The following is an 18,276-nucleotide window of genomic DNA, read 5'->3' as shown; positions in this document are numbered from 1 at the left end:
CTCTAGAGAGTAGTATTCTGCAGAGTTGCGTTAATATCGCCATTAGTCTTGTCACGACAACCTTTAACTCAGAGCCAACTTGCATGTTACTTTAGTTGTGTAGTCAATAAGCTAACTTATTTTTACTTAGTTTATTCATATCATTATCATTGATTTCAGCCATAATTGCTGACTACATTTTGTAAGCATGAGTGGTGACTTCTGTTAAATTTTATTTGAGTCAAATAAAAGGGTCCTTTTCACCCTTTTCTCTGTCACTGTTGTACTTTATGAGACAAAATGATAATTTACTTCCAAGTCCCTAAAATATTTCATATATTTTATGCTTCAAAAGAACAGAAGATGTTGTAACTTTACATACAATATCCAGAATTTTTGATTGTAACTTTATTGATTTCAAGGACAACTGGCATAGGATCCTCTTCTTCATGAGAAGAGGAGGTGTTAGAACGGCTTAGTATCTCTTTTGCATAATGAAATCAGGAAGAAACGACTGAAATTGTGCCAATGTATAAACTGGCAAGACAGGATTAATTCAATACCTGAGCCAATATCTTAGTCATTTAGCTTTTTTTTTTTCAGCAATTTTACCTGCCATCTTTGGGGAATAATTCTGCAGTTAACATGTCAAAGATAAAGAAAGCTTAAGCCAAGATGTAAGATTTCCCCCACCTTAATTTAATTTTACAGTATGTGTACCTCTTCTATAAAACTGATAAATGAATCTGAAAATTATTATCATATACATTCTCACTTTTGTTATCTGAAAGATAATAGATCTTCAAAATTTGATTACCTTTTTCAAAACACCAAAGCAGAGATAACATAGCCAAATAAAGTAGAGAATTTAAGTAGGGTTATTATAAATGATTCATCAGGTTTTTGTAGGTCAAGTTATGGATCATATCATTTCTTGATTTGTAGATTGTGAAAGAAAATAACTTACATTTTAAAATTCAAGCATACAAACTTCCATGTAAGATATCAGGTAGCAGATAAAAGTTCTATGTTTCAAATGGCAAGTTTACAATAAAAGGCACTTTGTGTTTTAGAACATGCAAAACATATTTATGTATTGTTTATGCACACACAATATATGTTTTAGAGTGCAGTCTACTAAACCAGCAGAGCTGCATTTTTACTGACAGTTCAAGAATAATTGTTTGCTTTACTGTCCCAGATGGCCCAGTGTTAAAAAAAAAAAAAAAAAAAAAGAGAGAATACAAAGTTATACAGATTTTCACCTACAATCCACAGAAAATCAAAATTTCATCCTTTCTGCAAATTTAGTATTCTACAGCAGAATAGTTTTAAGAGTTTTTGGCCATGACTGCAAATTAAACCCTACCATTGCAACTTTTAGAGCCAAATGATTATATATCAAGAAATTATGTATTTTGTAATCACAAGTAAGAAGCAAAAGCAAGATGATGATTTTCTTGCCTATTTAACATAGTGATAAATCAAAGCTATATTTGTGCAGTGCTGTAAACTGTCACAATATTAAATTATGGGATATGGAAAATTATCATGCTCTCATTAAATAAAAATGGAATTCATCAAAACTACATATCTTCTACATCATTGCCCAGGTAAGTGAGCATGCACCACTTTTTCTTGAAAATACTGAAATGGCATTTTAATTTCTTTGTTGCATTTGCACTTATTTTCTCAAAACAAAAATGATTCAGAAAATTTTATATTCTAGCAAGTAGGGTTCTGCCTCTTGGGTACAGTGAGGTATGTTAAAATCTGAACAATAAGCTTCCATATTGTTGAATTGGGAAAGGCATCATGACATGGGAAAGATGATGCTTTGTTCAGATGACTATAAAGGTTTTTTTCAACTTCACGACCACCGATTTTTTTTCTTTACTGGTAAAGGGTGTCCCAAAATTAACGCAAGATTTGAATTCACTATAAAAGAGAGTTTTTAGTCTTTAGATATTTATTTTTTAAGTGAACCATAAAGTACATAGGATAGGGTTATTTATGGAATAACACATTCGGCAAATGGCTTTGCTGGCACATACGCACCCTTTCGTCGAAATTTTTCATGACCTTTTTGCATAACTGTTGCTGAATTTCGTTGATGCAGCATTTAATTTCTTCTTGTAATGCATGTGTGGTTGTGGGACTGTTAACATAGACCTTTGACTTCAAATAACCCCATAAGAAGAAATCTAATGGTGTAATGTAAATCACATGATCTAGGGGGCCAATTCTGATCACCGAAATGAGAGATTACACAATCAGGAAATGTCTCATGCAGTAATTGAATTGTTCCATTGGCTATATGGCATGTGGCACCGTCTTGTTGAAACCACATACTGGCCACATCACTGTCATCCAATTTCGGCAGAAAGAACTGTTTTATCATGTCGTGATATCGAGCACCATCAACAGTTGCTGCTTGACCAGCCTCATTCTCAAACAAGTATCGTTGGTCATGCCTCCTGCCCGAAATCCACACCAAACAGGGACACGTTGTGGGTGCATTTGTTCCCCCTAATCACACGTGGGTTCGCCGAACCCCAAACACGACAATTTTGGCAATTAACAAAGCCATAAAGGTGAAAATGTGTTTCATTGCTTAGGATTATTTTGCTCGAAAAACCAGCATCCACTTTTTGATGATTAATAATCCATTCCACAAACTCTCTTCTCTGTTCATGGTCATTAGGCTTCAGTTGTTGTGTTAATTGAATTTTGTAAGCATGAAGACACAGATCTTTTGTGAATATACGCTGTAAAGAGCTTCTTGAAATTTGTAATTCTTGTACACGATGCCGAATTGATGTTCCTGGATCTTCACCAACACTCTCACGTACTCCTTCAATACTGACATTTGAATGGCTTGGTTTTGGACGACCATTGTGTTTAGCATCTCCAACTGATCCAGTCTCCATGAATTTTTCAATTAATCTTTTCACAGTTGACGACATTAAAACACTATTTTTACCATATTTTGTAATCAAATTTTCAAAGTTCGGCCACCAAACTTTTGTTATTTTAAAAATATTATTCAATAATGAAGAAAATTTGTTGTATGGTATAACACTCCATTTCCACTAACCCTAAACTCTCGACCTTCAAACTGTTCTTTTTTCAGGGTTGCCAACAACTTAATGCAAAAATGGCACCAAATTCAAATCTTGCATTAATTTTGGGACATCCTTTATATCAAAAACAATAAATGCCCTGACTACCACCAACATTACAATGCTTCAAAACTGTATTACATTTGTTTTGGTGACCATCTGCGGGAAAAATATTACAACCCATGAGAACAGAAGTCAAATACTATTTGAATATGTGCCATTTAACAAGAGGAACATAAGTTGAACATTTATATTGTCATGACTTAAAATTTTAGATTTTTACATCATTTCAAAGAGTAATCTTTTTTTGGGGCAGGGGGGGGGTTGTTTAAAGTTCAAGAATGTTGCGAGATAAAGTTAGTTCTTAATTTCTAAAATTTGAAAGAATGCCACAGTCCTGCAAAAAGTCATCATGAATGACAAATAAAAATAAAGAAATAAAATTAGAAATAACTAAAATTAAGCAAAGCATAAAAAGAATTAAAAAAATTACTCAATTAGTTAAATTAATCAGAAATAATTAAACAACAAAATACCGGATCTCAACTTATTTGAGGCTCCGGCTAGAATTATAATTTTGCTCAAAAATTAACTATCTTTGGTTGGCTTCTGAATTTAAGCCATGAATACATAGTGTAAAGAACTACTTCAAGTGGTGGCAGAAATGAAAATCATTCTTTCTCCAGCATACTAAAGGGGGAAAATAAAATGGTTAAAGCGTCATTAATGAGAATAGAGAGACATAGAAACAATATGAGAATGTTAAAAAGAAAAAAAACATTAGTAGAAAAGGACACACTAATGTAAAAACGGTGGTGTGAAGACAGAGAGAAGAGTCAAACTCTATCTGACCATAATCCTCTGCCAATACAATTACAGCTGTTAAGCAGTTTGAATGACAGTGGAAAAAATTCCCAAATCTGGGGATTAATTTGTAAGCCAGCAGTATAGATGGTAATATGCCTCCTCTATGATTGGTGATACTAATATGAAAGGTCTGCAAGATTTTTTTTTTTTTTTTCTGCACTAATGTTTATGTGTTTAAACTGTTTATATAATAGTACTTCGCAGCATTAAGCCTGTTATAATTTGGCACACATTTAGGATTATAAATGATGGTTCACCTTCCTAAGCCTATTGTAAACTTTCAGTAACTTAAATAGTTGATACCAAAACAACAGATATGATGATGCAACTAGGGTGACTACCACAACTATGTTTGACAATGAGAAAGTTACTCACTCTCAAGCAAGGTCACGTAAATTTATTACATTTCCTGGAGGGGTTTCAACATATTGATGCTTTTCCCCCTTCTCCCTTTAAACGTCTTAACTTTCTTCCATGAGTTTTATTCCCAGGGAAAGTTATGTATGTATTCCAAAACGTAATATAAATTTCCATGTGTTATTCATTGGTAAAATAAAATGTTTGTAACATCGAAAGAATTTTCTGATGAAATAGAGGTTCAGTTTCATAAAATATTCTAGAACTTTTTTATTTTAGGGCTCTGATACACCCCAGTTAAAGTTTTAATTTATCTAAAGCGAGCCTCTTGCAAAAGTTTTGATACAATGTTTTAAAATCTAATGAATCATTTGTAATAACCCTGTATACCTGAATAAAAATACATACTTTTTTTCAACTTGTATGTTATTTGGGCCAAAAGCTTCTGTAGGCTTCAAGATAATTTTGGTGGTAATCTCAGGTTCAGTTATTTTATTCGCTGTAAAGAAATGGCTGGCTTTTTTTATTATTACTATTTGCTTCTGGCAAATATTACTTAACCGTTGCTCATAATATATATTTTAAAAGAGTAACCATAAAGAATTGATATAACTTCAATTTCACAATCTAATAAATCCTACAGATTTGTGAAGAAAATAAAAAATAAAAACACATGGAATGGCTGAACACATTATTAAGAATATGTGAAGGTTAAGAACATAGTTGCAATAAAGAAGCAGACATGTATTGGCGAGTTATTGTCATTATTAGCATCTATTGAAGCAGTCAGTCCAAGGCAAGATAGAGCTACTTTTTTTTTACAAAAGTTTGTGAAAATTTATTTACTAAAATAAATAATTAAATCAGACATACCTTGCAACTGCTTCGCTGTACACAAAACCTGCGACTGCTCGTTTAACTATTTCAAAACATAAATCTGAACCTTCCATACTGAAAGAATTTAAAAAACATATTTCACAACATTACAAAATATTTAATACATGCTACAAAACACCTAAAAACGTTTTTAGAATTCCAGGACCAACTCTATAATTTAAGGAGAGACTAAATTAAGATGCTATAATAATTTGGATTCAATTTAAAAATAATTTCAGATACTATTAAATTCAGAAATAGCTTAAATTTTCTGAAAATAAATCCAAGAAAATGACTACATATTGAATTAAATGCTAAATTAACAATTAAAAAAATGTGTTAAGCATCAGAAATAATATATTCAGTATAATAATTTTATACTATATTCAGTATAAGAATGAAGGTATATTTATAATAAAACATAATGATAAAGTATAAAATTTATTCAATGGTTTATGAAGTTTGTAATACTAGATACATAAGTGATAGGATATAAAAATTCTAGACCATTATTATTTCCAATATATTGAACGAGTGTGTGAGTAAAAAAACTGATAATTTTGATTAGTTACTGCTCTACACACATACTGTCATGGTACATGCAGATTTTTTATTCTTCTGTGCAACAAGATTTAGGCAGCTATTGTCTTTCATGGGAAATGAAAAAAGACTTTGTTATATATATATATATATATACAGGGTGTCCTCCCGCAAATGTTGCGACAAACTTCTGGGGGAGGTAGGGCACATCATAAGGATTAAGAATTGCATAGGAACCCATGCCTGGAAATGTCAGGGGTAAGTGGCAGCAGAGGTAGAAGATGGGAAAGGAAACAAGAGATTGATTAATTTGAAACATTTATTGGACATGAATACAAATGCTATATGACAGTTTGAATGTTACAACAGATGCTTGAAGTTTGCACCATTGGACGTCAAACATGCCGACACCAACGGACCATTGATTGCCAGACATGCTCAAATACACCGAGAGTTTCTTTGATTGTACCAGCTTGCACAGGCGAGTCTTACCATGAGATCCATTTCAGACACAACAGGATCATGATTTACGACACTTTTGATGGCTCCCCACAAAAAGAAATCAAGTTTCGATAAATCCGGTGAGCGTGGGTAGGCCAGAGAATCGGTCCACTTCGCCCAATCCATTGATGTGGGAATGATCTGGTCAAATGGCTACGAACACCCAGCTCAAAATGAGCAGGCGCCCACACATTAACTTTAAAGCGTTGTTGTGCCGCACACCGTAGGGATTTTCTTGAGCCCACATATGCTGATTGTGGTGATTGAACAAGCCATCCCTATTGAATATGGCCTCATCCGTGAATAACACATAAGCTGGGAAGTTAACATCACGGGCACTTTCTTGCAGAAACCACTGTTCGAAATGCACATGTTCAGGATGGTCATTCGGGAGCAGTAACTGAAACCTTTGAAGACAAAAGGTGTGGAAGGACTCATCGTTCAAGGCATGCTGGACGCTGGTACAAGACATTCTTAATTGAGAGGCAATGGGCACATATGCTGGTCCTTGGATTACTCTCCAACGTACCCAACACACTTTCTAAGTGAGGGCAGATCCCAATCATTAGATCGTGGCCTGCCCTCACTTGTCCTGCCATTTCTTAATGACCTATAATCACACAAATTTTGATGCAGACATACAAACAAACTGTGGTGTGGTTGATGTTTGTAGGGGAAATGTTCTCGATAAATGTGTGCAGCAGCTCATCCATTACCCTCAGCTATGCCAAACACTAAGTGCACGTCTGCAAGCTCTATATTCATATAGCATTCCATGCTCTTCTTATGGTGCCTACCACTCACATGAAGCAATTCTCACTTTCCCCAGTAACCCCTGGCGGCATACAGTGATGTTTCTGGGCAAGGGTTCCTAGGCAATTCTTAATCCTTATGATGTGAACTACCTCCCCCAGAAGTTTGTCGCAACATTTACGGGACACCCTGTATATATGTATGACAGAGAGACAGAAAGCAAAGGATAAGCAAAATATACTACGTCACCAAAAGAAGAATAATATGCAAATTCCACCATAACATATCTTAAAAGTCATTTACAGCTTCTACACTGTAATACAGTACAAAGTCTTTAATCCGGACGTCCATAATCTGGACCTCAAAGCTACAAACTTTCTGCGCATGCATAGCATAATACCTTTATGCATGCGCATTTAATGTATAACGGACAATATAAGCTAGGCTAAAATTATCTAATTATCTATTTCAGTTAATGTTGCAGATTGCATTGTTCCTTAATCTTCTAATTGGATCTGGCTTATTATTTTTTGCAGACTGTTAGAACAATTTAATAAAACGTTAGCTTGAACTTTCTATTATATGAAAAAGAGTTTCCGATTCTGGAGCTGCCAAAGGATCTACAAAGCGAAAGCATGTTTCAATGTCCATCAAACAAAAAGTGGAATTGCTGCAAAAAATGGATTGAAGAAAGTGACAGAGAGGTTAGTGAACACGAAAAAATTTCGATTGACAAGTTAGTCGGTATTCTCGGCACAGCAATTACAGGACTTGAACAGAGGAACTTTGTAACTGAACAAGAAATTATTTCTGTTTATAGAATTAAAGAGAAAGTATTAGCACATAAAACGAAGCAACCTTAACATGCTCTTTATGATTATAGATCATAATTGCTCGTTATTTCATAAATTATGGCTTCATATTTTTAATTTTATAATTTCTGCATGCCATCTTACCAGATTTAAATTGATGATCTATAATCCGGAAAAACCCTTAATCCGGAATCAAAGTCCCGATTAAAGACTTTGTACTGTAATAGTTTTATAAAATTAGCAAAATTTCAAAACTTTTACTGCTAACATATGTGTGAAAGGGTGAGAATAAGAAAATGCTTTATTTATATAAACAAAGATTTTACAGCTTCATGAATAGCTGTAAAATACAAAATAAGCATATAATTTCTATTAGAATATAATTTTAACTAGCAAATTTTATATCACTCATATAATGCTTGCGCAAAATTTTTGGAATGAATAATAACCAGCTTCATTTTTTAATTTTTATTACTTCATGATTATGTATTTTGCTTTTCAACTTTTACTATATTAAAATACATTACTGGACTGAAAACTCAAAAGTTTTTTTGATGTGGCAAATGAATTAGTGTTCAAATTTAATGTATCTTTCCTCAATAGAAATCCTGTGTTTAAACCATTCATTTACCATATGCATACCAATGCAGTTAAATGCAAAAGGGGGCCTGGTTCTTATGCATAAGAAGTTTTCCAGATTGAAAACTCAGGATATCTGCTCTTAAAATAATTGATAAAATATACTTTTCTCCAAATTGGCTGTATGTTCACATGGATAGTTCTATCATGGATGCTACTAAAAATGCTCGAGTTAGAATACACTCAAAACATTTTAATCTCAGCAGAGCTACTGGTAAGTTCTGCAATAATTTTAATGATGAAGTAGCTATTTTTTCAACTCTTGAAGAAACCACTGGGAGAATGAAGCACAATGTTTATTGTTCCCAAGACACCAGTTAAGCCTTTGTTCCCCTCAGTAGTTAAATCTGTTTATGACTAGTAGATTTTCCTTGACTCTTGCAAAGTGGCTGACATATTTCTTTACAATGCAGACCCAGGACCACACAGCAGCCGCAGGCATGGCAAATTTTCATTTTAAAAATGGCCATGACAGTTAGCAAATACCTCCACTGTGTGGATCCAACAGATCACAAATATGACCATTATGTGACCTGGGTGACAAGTTACATGCCTCTTTTTCAGGGTACTGCATGCCTCACATTCTTCTTCTGGACAACAATATTACGTGTAGTTGCATGGTGGTTACTGCCGAGCTGTTGGAGTGTACAAATACTTATCACATGGATTAGCTCTACACATAAATCCAGTTGAACTCATGTAGGTCATCCTTGGGGAAGACATGGTAATGCACTATCAGCTACAATTTTACAGCTATGATCACTACAACAAGAGGATTGTACCATATTGTCCCAAAAGCTCAATAGTGACTTTTTGCTACGCATACACATATGATAGACATCTGGTACTAAAGTCAAGAATTATTATATCCCCTGCTAAAGGCCATATTTTTGTCACTTGCTGCCTCTCGTGTAAACTTCTGTTGTATTCAGAACCCACTTTTGAATAAAGGCTCTCTGTATAAAACTGGATTCCTTTTTCAGTCAACATCATTCATGTTTCCCACAGTTCCATTTCTCAATGATGTTACGGTATGCTTTGTATCGATCTGAAACAATGCATAACCATTACATGCAAAAAGCTGCTCCATCCTTAGTTTCTGCACACTACTACAGTTGGAATTATAATAAAGTATGCTAATATGTCTTCATTTTACTATCATTTTCTTAGAGAAAGAAGTCCCCCCTTCAGATGACATCTGCTATTACGGATTCAAAGAACAAAGATGGAAAAAACATTGTAATAAAATTGATAATACAGCAACAAAGACCTTTAAAATAGCATATTTTAAATGATAATGAACTACTAGGATAAACATAATCTAATGCTCTTAATTGATATGAACTTGGAACTATGAAGAGGCAGACAGATATTAATGACAGATATTATTAACAAGCAGTTGTTTTTCTAAACCCAAAAATGGATGACAATTACCTACTTTTGAAGTAATGACCTTATGACTAGTAGATTTTCCTTGACTCTTGCAAAGTGGCTGACATATTTCTTTACAATGCAGACCCAGGACCACACAGCAGCCGCAGGCATGGCAAATTTTCATTTTAAAAATGGCCATGACAGTTAGCAAATACCTCCACTGTGTGGATACTTACTAAAGTTACCTACTTTTGAAAATTTCTTAACAGTTACTTATAATGATAGCAGATAACCTGAATAACAGCAGGATATTAGCTGTAAATTGGTTAAGAAACATTTTTAAAAAGAGGAGAAAGAGAAATTTGCTCTGATTATTTTATGTCACATGCAATGATTGCTAAAAAAACAAAGCTCAAATTGCTGCAAAACAAAATTTTACAGAGATGGTAGGCAGTAATTAAAAAAAAAACCATAGCAAGTGATAAAATTCAATATTTTACTCATCTACTGAGAGGCAGAACAGCAATTACTCTGGGTGGAAAATTTGCCTAGGCCAAGGGAACTTCAGCTTCAAAGATGTTGAATAAAGAGCACGCTTAGCACACAAGAAGTAATTCACAATAGTTTTTTGTAGCTGAAAAGGGGCAGATGGTTACTAAATTAAATATTCTAAAAATTAGTAATAGATTGATGCATAAAACCAGTTCTACTCATTAGGCCAGAAACAGTTTGATTAGGAGATTAGATTTTATAGCACTGATAACATTCTTTAGCAAGCAAGAGTAATTTAAACAGTGCATTGCAATGAAAAGCATAATTATACTTAATCATTCATTATCCCGAGATCATAAGAGAACTTTTGTTCCATAAAGAGAAAGTAATTTTAAAGGCATCATTTTGGTAATATTTCATACATTTACAGAAACATAATTTGTAAATTAAAGTTACATTAAATATTGTAATAATGAAGTTTATGTGATTTTTTACAAAGGCACCCAAGAAACTCTATGAAAATGCGAAAAGATCTGCAAGTCAAAGGAAACAGGGGAAAAAGTTGCATAAAACAGGAAAAAGGTTGCTGTTTTCAAAAATCTCATTTTATTTTTTTATGAATTCAGTCCTAAAAGTTTGTAGAACACGCAGCATAATGACTGAAAAAAAAATTATGTTGCATCATTAAAGTACAGTCCTGATTAAGTGAAGAACACAAAAAAAATTTATTAATCTGTTATGTTTAAAACTACTCATTTAAATTCATAAATTTATTTTTACAAAACTGAAAAACGTAAAACATATTTTAGAAAAATTAAAACAAAACAGCACACTTACAATTCAAATACCATATAAAGCATGCCTTCTGAGCTGTATGTTTCCAATAATTCAACTATGTGTGGATGTTTTAACATGTGACATATAGTCGCTTCTCTTTTCAAATCTGGTAATAAAAAATAAATATATAAAAACATGGCTTATGATTTTATTATTAATACAGCCTTATAAATTATGCAAAATGCAGAATTTCTCATGATCAGAAAAGCTCTCCATAATTTTACACCTTTGAACACAGGGCGTTTATAAAGTCCTGGACCCATTTTGATGTTTAATAACTCATAAAATAATGAAGATATAAACAAACTTATGGCATTTATTGATGGAATAACTTATATATTTTCCTTTGCAGGTTTGAATATCTTTACTTTTGTAAATATCGTCTGCGCGAGTGGTTAATTTCAGATAATTTCATTTTCCAGTCTAAATATCTGTACTTTTCTAAATATCGTCTGCTTATTAATTGCATTTTTCTCTCTTTTGTTTTCGGCATCTTTCTGACACTGTTAATCGCCATAATGTGCGCATATGGGGATCTGAAAACCCCCCATGGATACCGTGAGGCACAAAGGGATTCCCCAAAGGTTAATGTATGGTGTGGACTAATGCACGATCGAGTCAATGGGCCTTTCTTTTTTACAAAAAAGATGGTCTCATCAGTCGTATACTTAGATATGTTGGAAAACTTCATAGTTCCACAACTAGAAGAGCTTCAGCCACGTCTTTTTGCAACAAGATGGTGCCCCACCTCATTGGGGTACCATCGTTCGTAGTTCTTTGAATGGAAGATGGATTAGGCGAGGAGGTCCAATTCCTTGGCCACCCAGATCACCCGATATAATGCTGCTGGACTTTTACGTTTGGGGATTTGTAAAGGGCAACGTTTACAGGAGAAGAGTGTCGAACATTGATGACCTAAAAGCCAGAATTACAACTGCAATAGCCTCTGTGGATGCCGACATGCTTGCCGGTACCTGGGGTGAAATTGAATTCGACTTGATATTCTCCGTGCGACGAAGGGGGCACACGAGGAAGTTCATTGACAAGGGTCATGAAATTTTTGAGTCTATTCAACCATTTATGTTATTAATTTTAATCTATCTTTATTATTTTATGAGTTATTAAACATCAAAATGGGTCCGGGACTTTATAAACACCCTGTATTTTTATTCTTTAGAGTTTATCTTTCATTTTCCACTGAAAGCTATCACCATACCATTTCCCGACATTTTCCATTAAGGGATTTGTCTAACCAGTTGCTTAGATTTTATTTTCTTCATAATAGCTATATCGTATTTTAAAATATACTTACCTAAGTGTTTTACAAACGTGCAATTTTGCTCAGCACATGCTCTTTTTTAATTTGTTGTTGTTGCAAACAGCTTGACACCTAAACCCAAGAAAATGTGATTCATATTTCTGCTCAGAGGGAAGCAAGGAATACCCTAGCATATTTTATGTTTCAGATGGCATGCATTTTTGCATTAATTGTAGCATTTCCACTGATCGCACAAGAAAGTCTGTTACTGATCAGCATTTGATAGTAATCATAATGAACAAAGGCAACAACAAGTTAAAAGGAAGACAGAGACAAACAAATGCCAATGTTGCCTTTTACAAATGCCAATGTTGTTCATGTAGATAAACTAGATCTATCTTAAAGGCAAACACTTCTTTGTTACAAAACTCATAGGTGCAAATGCCTCTATTTTGCAGTAATATTTTTACATCAAAATTAACTACAGTTTTCAAAACTTTCTCAAAAACCAAGAATAAAGATATAAAAGAAATTCTCAAGTGAGCAGATTCATTCAGCATTTGTTTGGGCGAAAGCTGTGATGAGAAAGGCAGCTGTATTTTACATAGTCTTGTTTTTCCTCGATTTTCAGATTCGGCATTGTTGCATCCTTATTTACTACAACGTATTCACCTTGAAATTGCCTAAGCAACAATAGTTTTTCAAGCCGTCATGCAATACCTTGCCATATAGAGGTTGTAGAGACATTAGTTACTTTTTTTTGGGGGGGGAAGCAGAAAAGATGAAAAATAGCAACCCTTCGCCGGGAATCGAACCGCGGACCTCTGGAATACGCACCCAGCGTGCAGAGACCACCACACCATGAAGGCATGCCAAGGAGGCGGGGAAAATGCCTTATAAGGTAAGATGTGTATTTTGATGATATTGCTAAATTACTGGATTCTTTCAGATTTCTAAGCATCACACTTTATAGAATTTTAAACGAACATAAATAAAATAAATTATGTCCAACACCAATAATGATGCTAAAATTCATGGTACGAATCATGCAAACTTCTGTATTATCAACATAGACTTATCTGAAAGTTAAATGCAACTTACTTCTGAGTACCAATCTCAATATCAGAAAGTCCCTAAAGGAAAATAAATCTATCACTTTTGTTTCATAACAGAATATGTGCTCGAATTCTAATGAATATCCTGGTATTCTTTGAAAAATAAGAAGCACCTATTTCCAAGGTACACAACAAAATACAGGATTTGCAATCTCAATTGCAAGAAAAAATTAAGACTACTTATTCTTGAAGGATTATATAATTACTTCCTTCAAAAGGCATTTCACACCATTATAAAGTTAAAAATACCTCCAAAAATCAAGGATTTAAATTGTTTAAAATCAATGACCAAACTTGATGATCAAATGGCCAAACTTGATGTTGATGAAAATGTTCTGTTTAAAATATTCTAGGCCTCAATAAAACTTGAGTTTACTGCATACCTGAAGTATGTAAAGGAACATACAACTATCAATTTAATGAATTTTGGAATTGAGGCAGTTTCAGGAAGATTTCCAGTCCTAGTACAAAGTCCGAGTCAGGTGTTCGGCGATTCCGGATTTCAGAAATTTCGGGATCAACAATTTAAATGTAGTAAAATGACCTACCAGGGCTTAATTTCTAAAAGTACAAGTGCTGGAGCCCTATGGAAGACTGTCGGGAAAGAGGGCCAAGAGTAAATAAATAAATAAAATGACTATTAAAATCATTGATAATTTTAAAATTAAGTAGTTAATGAGTATCAAATTAATTAATAATTATTTAATTGATATTAATAATTAACATGTATTAATTATTATTTAATTACTTCATAATTAATTTATAATTATTTAATAAAATATTTAAAGATTAAAGTAATTAAATTATTAAAATTAAATAAAATGTAAAGAGATAAATAAAAATTAAGTGATTTTTAATATTAATTTTTTTCTGCTAAAAATAAAATTTTCGGGATCCAACTTCTACTGAAATAATGGTTCAGTTATATAAAAGAAGTGCGGAAGCCGTTTTATTTAGGGCACCGGTGCGCTAGAATATATTCCAAAAACAAAGTACCGAAGCCGGGTTCCGGTTGGCTCCGGCGCAATTTAAGCTCTGTGACCTACACAGTGGCGTAAATAAGGGTATGCAAGGAATGCCGTCGCATAGGGGCCCGAAGGCTTAGGGGGCCCTTAAATGTCCTGCTGAACTACATTTACATGTTTAAACTTAAAAGACGGATTCCATTACATATATATAGAAGCTTTAATTCATTTTCCCTTGATTAGTTCGGAATTAGAATTTCAATAAAAGAAGATTAATTATTATTTTTATATTCTTTATCTTGTATTTTTTTTTTTCCTTTTGCTTTTCATTTTTATTTTTAGAATTTGTAATTCTTATTCCATAAATTCTTATTTTAATTTTAATATGTTTTGATTTTGTGTTAAACCCCTTTTGCACGATTGTTAATATTAATATAGTTGAGGAATAGCCTTCATTTGATTCCAATTTACTTTTAGCTTTAGAATCTTTAAGTATATGTAGATAATAGAATTCGTTTTCTTTTAAGTTTTTAAGGGCCCCCTACCTATATGGTGCAGTAACGCAATTCTCTGTATGACGCAGATAGGAGGCCCTTGGAAGCACCTGAAACAGTTAAATTCAAGTGGTTACAAAAGTTAAAATTCTAACATTCGACTACGAAATAATAACTTCATGACCTACCCCAGTTTAGGGATAGCAGTGAGCGGAAAATAGGAAAAGTTTCTTTGTATTCCTTAGTCTCAAACCTGAAAATTATTAAAGGCGACCCCCTAAAGGAAAGGTTTCTCCTTTTGCAATCCCATATCAAAAAGCGGAGGAAGTGGAAATTAATTATAACTATTTATTATAAAGTACTTATTTTATATATTAATTTGTTTCTGTATAATTCGCATTATCGAATAATCAGTACACATATTTTCTTCCTTTTCTTAAGGCTATATGTCGACATGTTCCTTTTGTTATATAGACTTATTCATTTATTATCAGTATGCATCTCAGTGAAAGGAGAGAAAAATCTGTCTCTCGCACTCACACAAAAAGTGTTAACTGAATTAAAATCATCTGACGCCAAATACCCAGACTAAAGCAAATTTTCATCTCACCAGTTCGTCAAGGGAAATTATTTTCCTTTTTATTCTTTCTTCACGTTACGTACCTTTCAACTAGTTCCCTAAGAACGTGCTTTTATTTTTTAACAATTAATCCAGATGTGATAAAAATCATCATGAAAACATTGGCTCCTGGAATCCTTGATTTTTTTTTTTTTAATTTTTTTTTTTTATTTTCGCGTTTTTTATTTATTTATTTATTTTTAAGCACATTAAATTTATTGGGAAAGGGGCCCAGAAAAAGTTTTTTTGCATAGGGGCCCAAGAGTTCTAGTTATGCCACTGGACCTACAGATATGGCAGCACTGGGGCTTCATTTATTGTTTAGGCCAGCTAGAACAATGTTAATTCCTCACAGTCACCTAAGGGTAGTGATCATCGCCAGGACCCCGAAAACGGGGTTATGACTAGCATCAGTATGTCAATTTACTGTCACTCTCCACGACGTGACTCCCTAGCCGACAGGCGTTTGAAAGCGACATTTCGGAAATCTCAGCGAATGGGGAGAGAAAACTAATTTACGCCATACCGCTGTCGTCTTATTATATTCTCCACTCCCATACTTTGTATGCGAGAAGGGGAATTATTCTTGTTATTCTAACTTTGTTTATATTACTGATATACTTATTGGATTGGTGATCCGGAGGTCGGGGTGTTCCGGATATTGGACGTCTGGATTTCGAACTTTATACTGTAATAAATGAGAAGTAAAATTTTTTCGTTACGTCTAATTTTGTAGATTAGGAAATCACAGTGTAGCATTACAGTAGAATATTTACCAAACAAGGTCAAAGTTTAAAGGAAAACTCCATCTGGATTAACTGCTCTTTCTAGCTCGGGGAGGAAGAGAAAAAAGCTATAGCCAATATTTTCTATTTTTACATAATTATAAATAATGAAATAATAAAACCAATCTTTGATTAAAACTACTTTTTCTTACCCCCCCCTTTTTTTTAAAAATTTTATGCAAGTCTGATTAGTAGTAAAACGGTTTTTTTCTTCAGTTTAGTGCGAACAAGCTAATATCACATAATTCAATTAAAGTGCCACATAAATGTTGGATAAGTTTACTGCATAATTGATAGAGCCTTCTTAATAAAAAATTTTTAATTAGTCAGCAATTTTATACATTTCCCCTTCAATAATTCAAAAACTGTTCAATTATATTTTACGATTTAAAAAATAACCGTTTGTCAGTTAATGCAAAATATCTTTTTCAATGAACTATAGCGTTAAATTTAATTTAAAACTAAATGCAGTTCAAAATTAGCTTGACGCAATGTAATTTTAAATAAACGTTCTTAGTTTATCATTCCACAAATTTGTTGTCATCATTTTTCTTAATTCTCCAGATCTGGACCAACAGTCAGATCAGATTTACGAATTTTATCGTGGTTTAGAGGCATAGGTTGCAGTTGTCATAAATGATTTTAGTTCAGTTTAAATACTCTTTCAAGGAACTAATTTTGCATTTACTGAATTTGTTTTGACCAAATCTACAAATGAAAACGATAGTTACGACCGAATTTGCACTATAATAATTAAAGACAGAAACAGAAACCTTATTGTTGTTGTTACCAATCTCACTTGTTTGACAATGGTCAGCACAAGCTTACAACATTCATCGTGGCAAGCAGTTAAATGCGCCGGTCGATGGCACAGCTTTGAGCACCATATACACTGCTCGACATTGAAAATGCAACACCAAGAAGGAGTGGTCAGAAAATGATGAACTTTGGAAAAAAGACACGGCGTTGGCTCAGTAAGATGTAGGACCACCGCACACAGCGATGCACGAAGAAACGCATCTAGGCATAGAGTCAATAAGAGTGCGGATGGTGTCCTGAGGGATGGCTCTCCATTCCCTTTCAACTATTTGCCACAGTTCGTCTTCAGAACGAGGCAGGAACAGTGTCTGCAAACGGTGTCCAATCACATTCCACACATGTTCGATTGGTGACAGGTCAGGAGAGTATGGTGGCCAGGGAAGCATCTGTATACCTTGCAGAGCATGTTGGCAGATGCGAGCACTATGTGGTCGGGCGTTATCCTGCTGAAAAATTTTATTAGGCAGCCCCTAAAGGTAGGGGATTGCCACCGGTCGCAGTACATTATCCAAGTATCCTTGGGTCGTCATAGTGCCCTGAATACGAACTAGAGGTGACCTGGAATCGTAGGCAATAGCGCCCCAAACCATTATGCCACGTTGTCGTGCGGTGGGGCGTTCCTCAGTTACTGCCGCATTAGATCTGTCTCCACGTCAACGCCACACACGTATGCGGCGACTGTCACTGGATAAACAGAAGCGTGAATCATCTGAGAACACGATGTTTCGCCATTCTGTCATCCACATCGCTCCAGTCTGGCAACATTCTAAACGTTGACGTCTATGTTGTGGGGTCAATGGCAGTCTTCTTAACGGACGCCGTGAGTGCAGGCCACGTTACAACCAATCGACAGGAAATGGTTCTGGTCGACACGGGAACATCCAGGGTATCTTGCACATGCTGCAGAATCGCGGTACAAGTGACTTGCGGGACCGCCACAGCTTGTCGGCGGATGCGTCGATCCACACGTGCTGACGTCACTCTGGCTACACCTGCACTCCTCCTTCTTCCCACATTTCCTTGTTCCAACCATGTTCGCCATAGCCGATGCACAGTGCTCGCTTCCATGTGG

The 18,276-nt window shown here is 34.3% G+C and overlaps 1 protein-coding gene across 1 annotated transcript in view; it reads right to left on the bottom strand.

The window, feature by feature from the left end:
- The window catches only part of LOC118183902 (peripheral plasma membrane protein CASK-like), a 367,998-nt gene that overhangs the window by 301,236 nt on the left and 48,486 nt on the right, over window positions 1-18,276 (bottom strand). The window contains exons 3-4 of the mRNA XM_085807886.1: window positions 11,150-11,255; window positions 5,199-5,276 (exon numbers count right to left, since the gene is read on the bottom strand). Of these exons, the coding sequence (XP_085664012.1) occupies window positions 5,199-5,276; window positions 11,150-11,255 (184 nt within the window). The remainder of the gene's footprint in view (window positions 1-5,198; window positions 5,277-11,149; window positions 11,256-18,276) is intronic.

Source organism: Stegodyphus dumicola, chromosome X1 (genome assembly GCF_044657685.1).
Source record: "Stegodyphus dumicola isolate Sdum_Otavi_A_Nest chromosome X1, ASM4465768v1".
Classification (NCBI taxonomy): domain Eukaryota; kingdom Metazoa; phylum Arthropoda; class Arachnida; order Araneae; family Eresidae; genus Stegodyphus; species Stegodyphus dumicola.
Note: the sequence above shows the minus strand (reverse complement) of the source record. Positions and strands in the feature narration are given on the sequence as shown.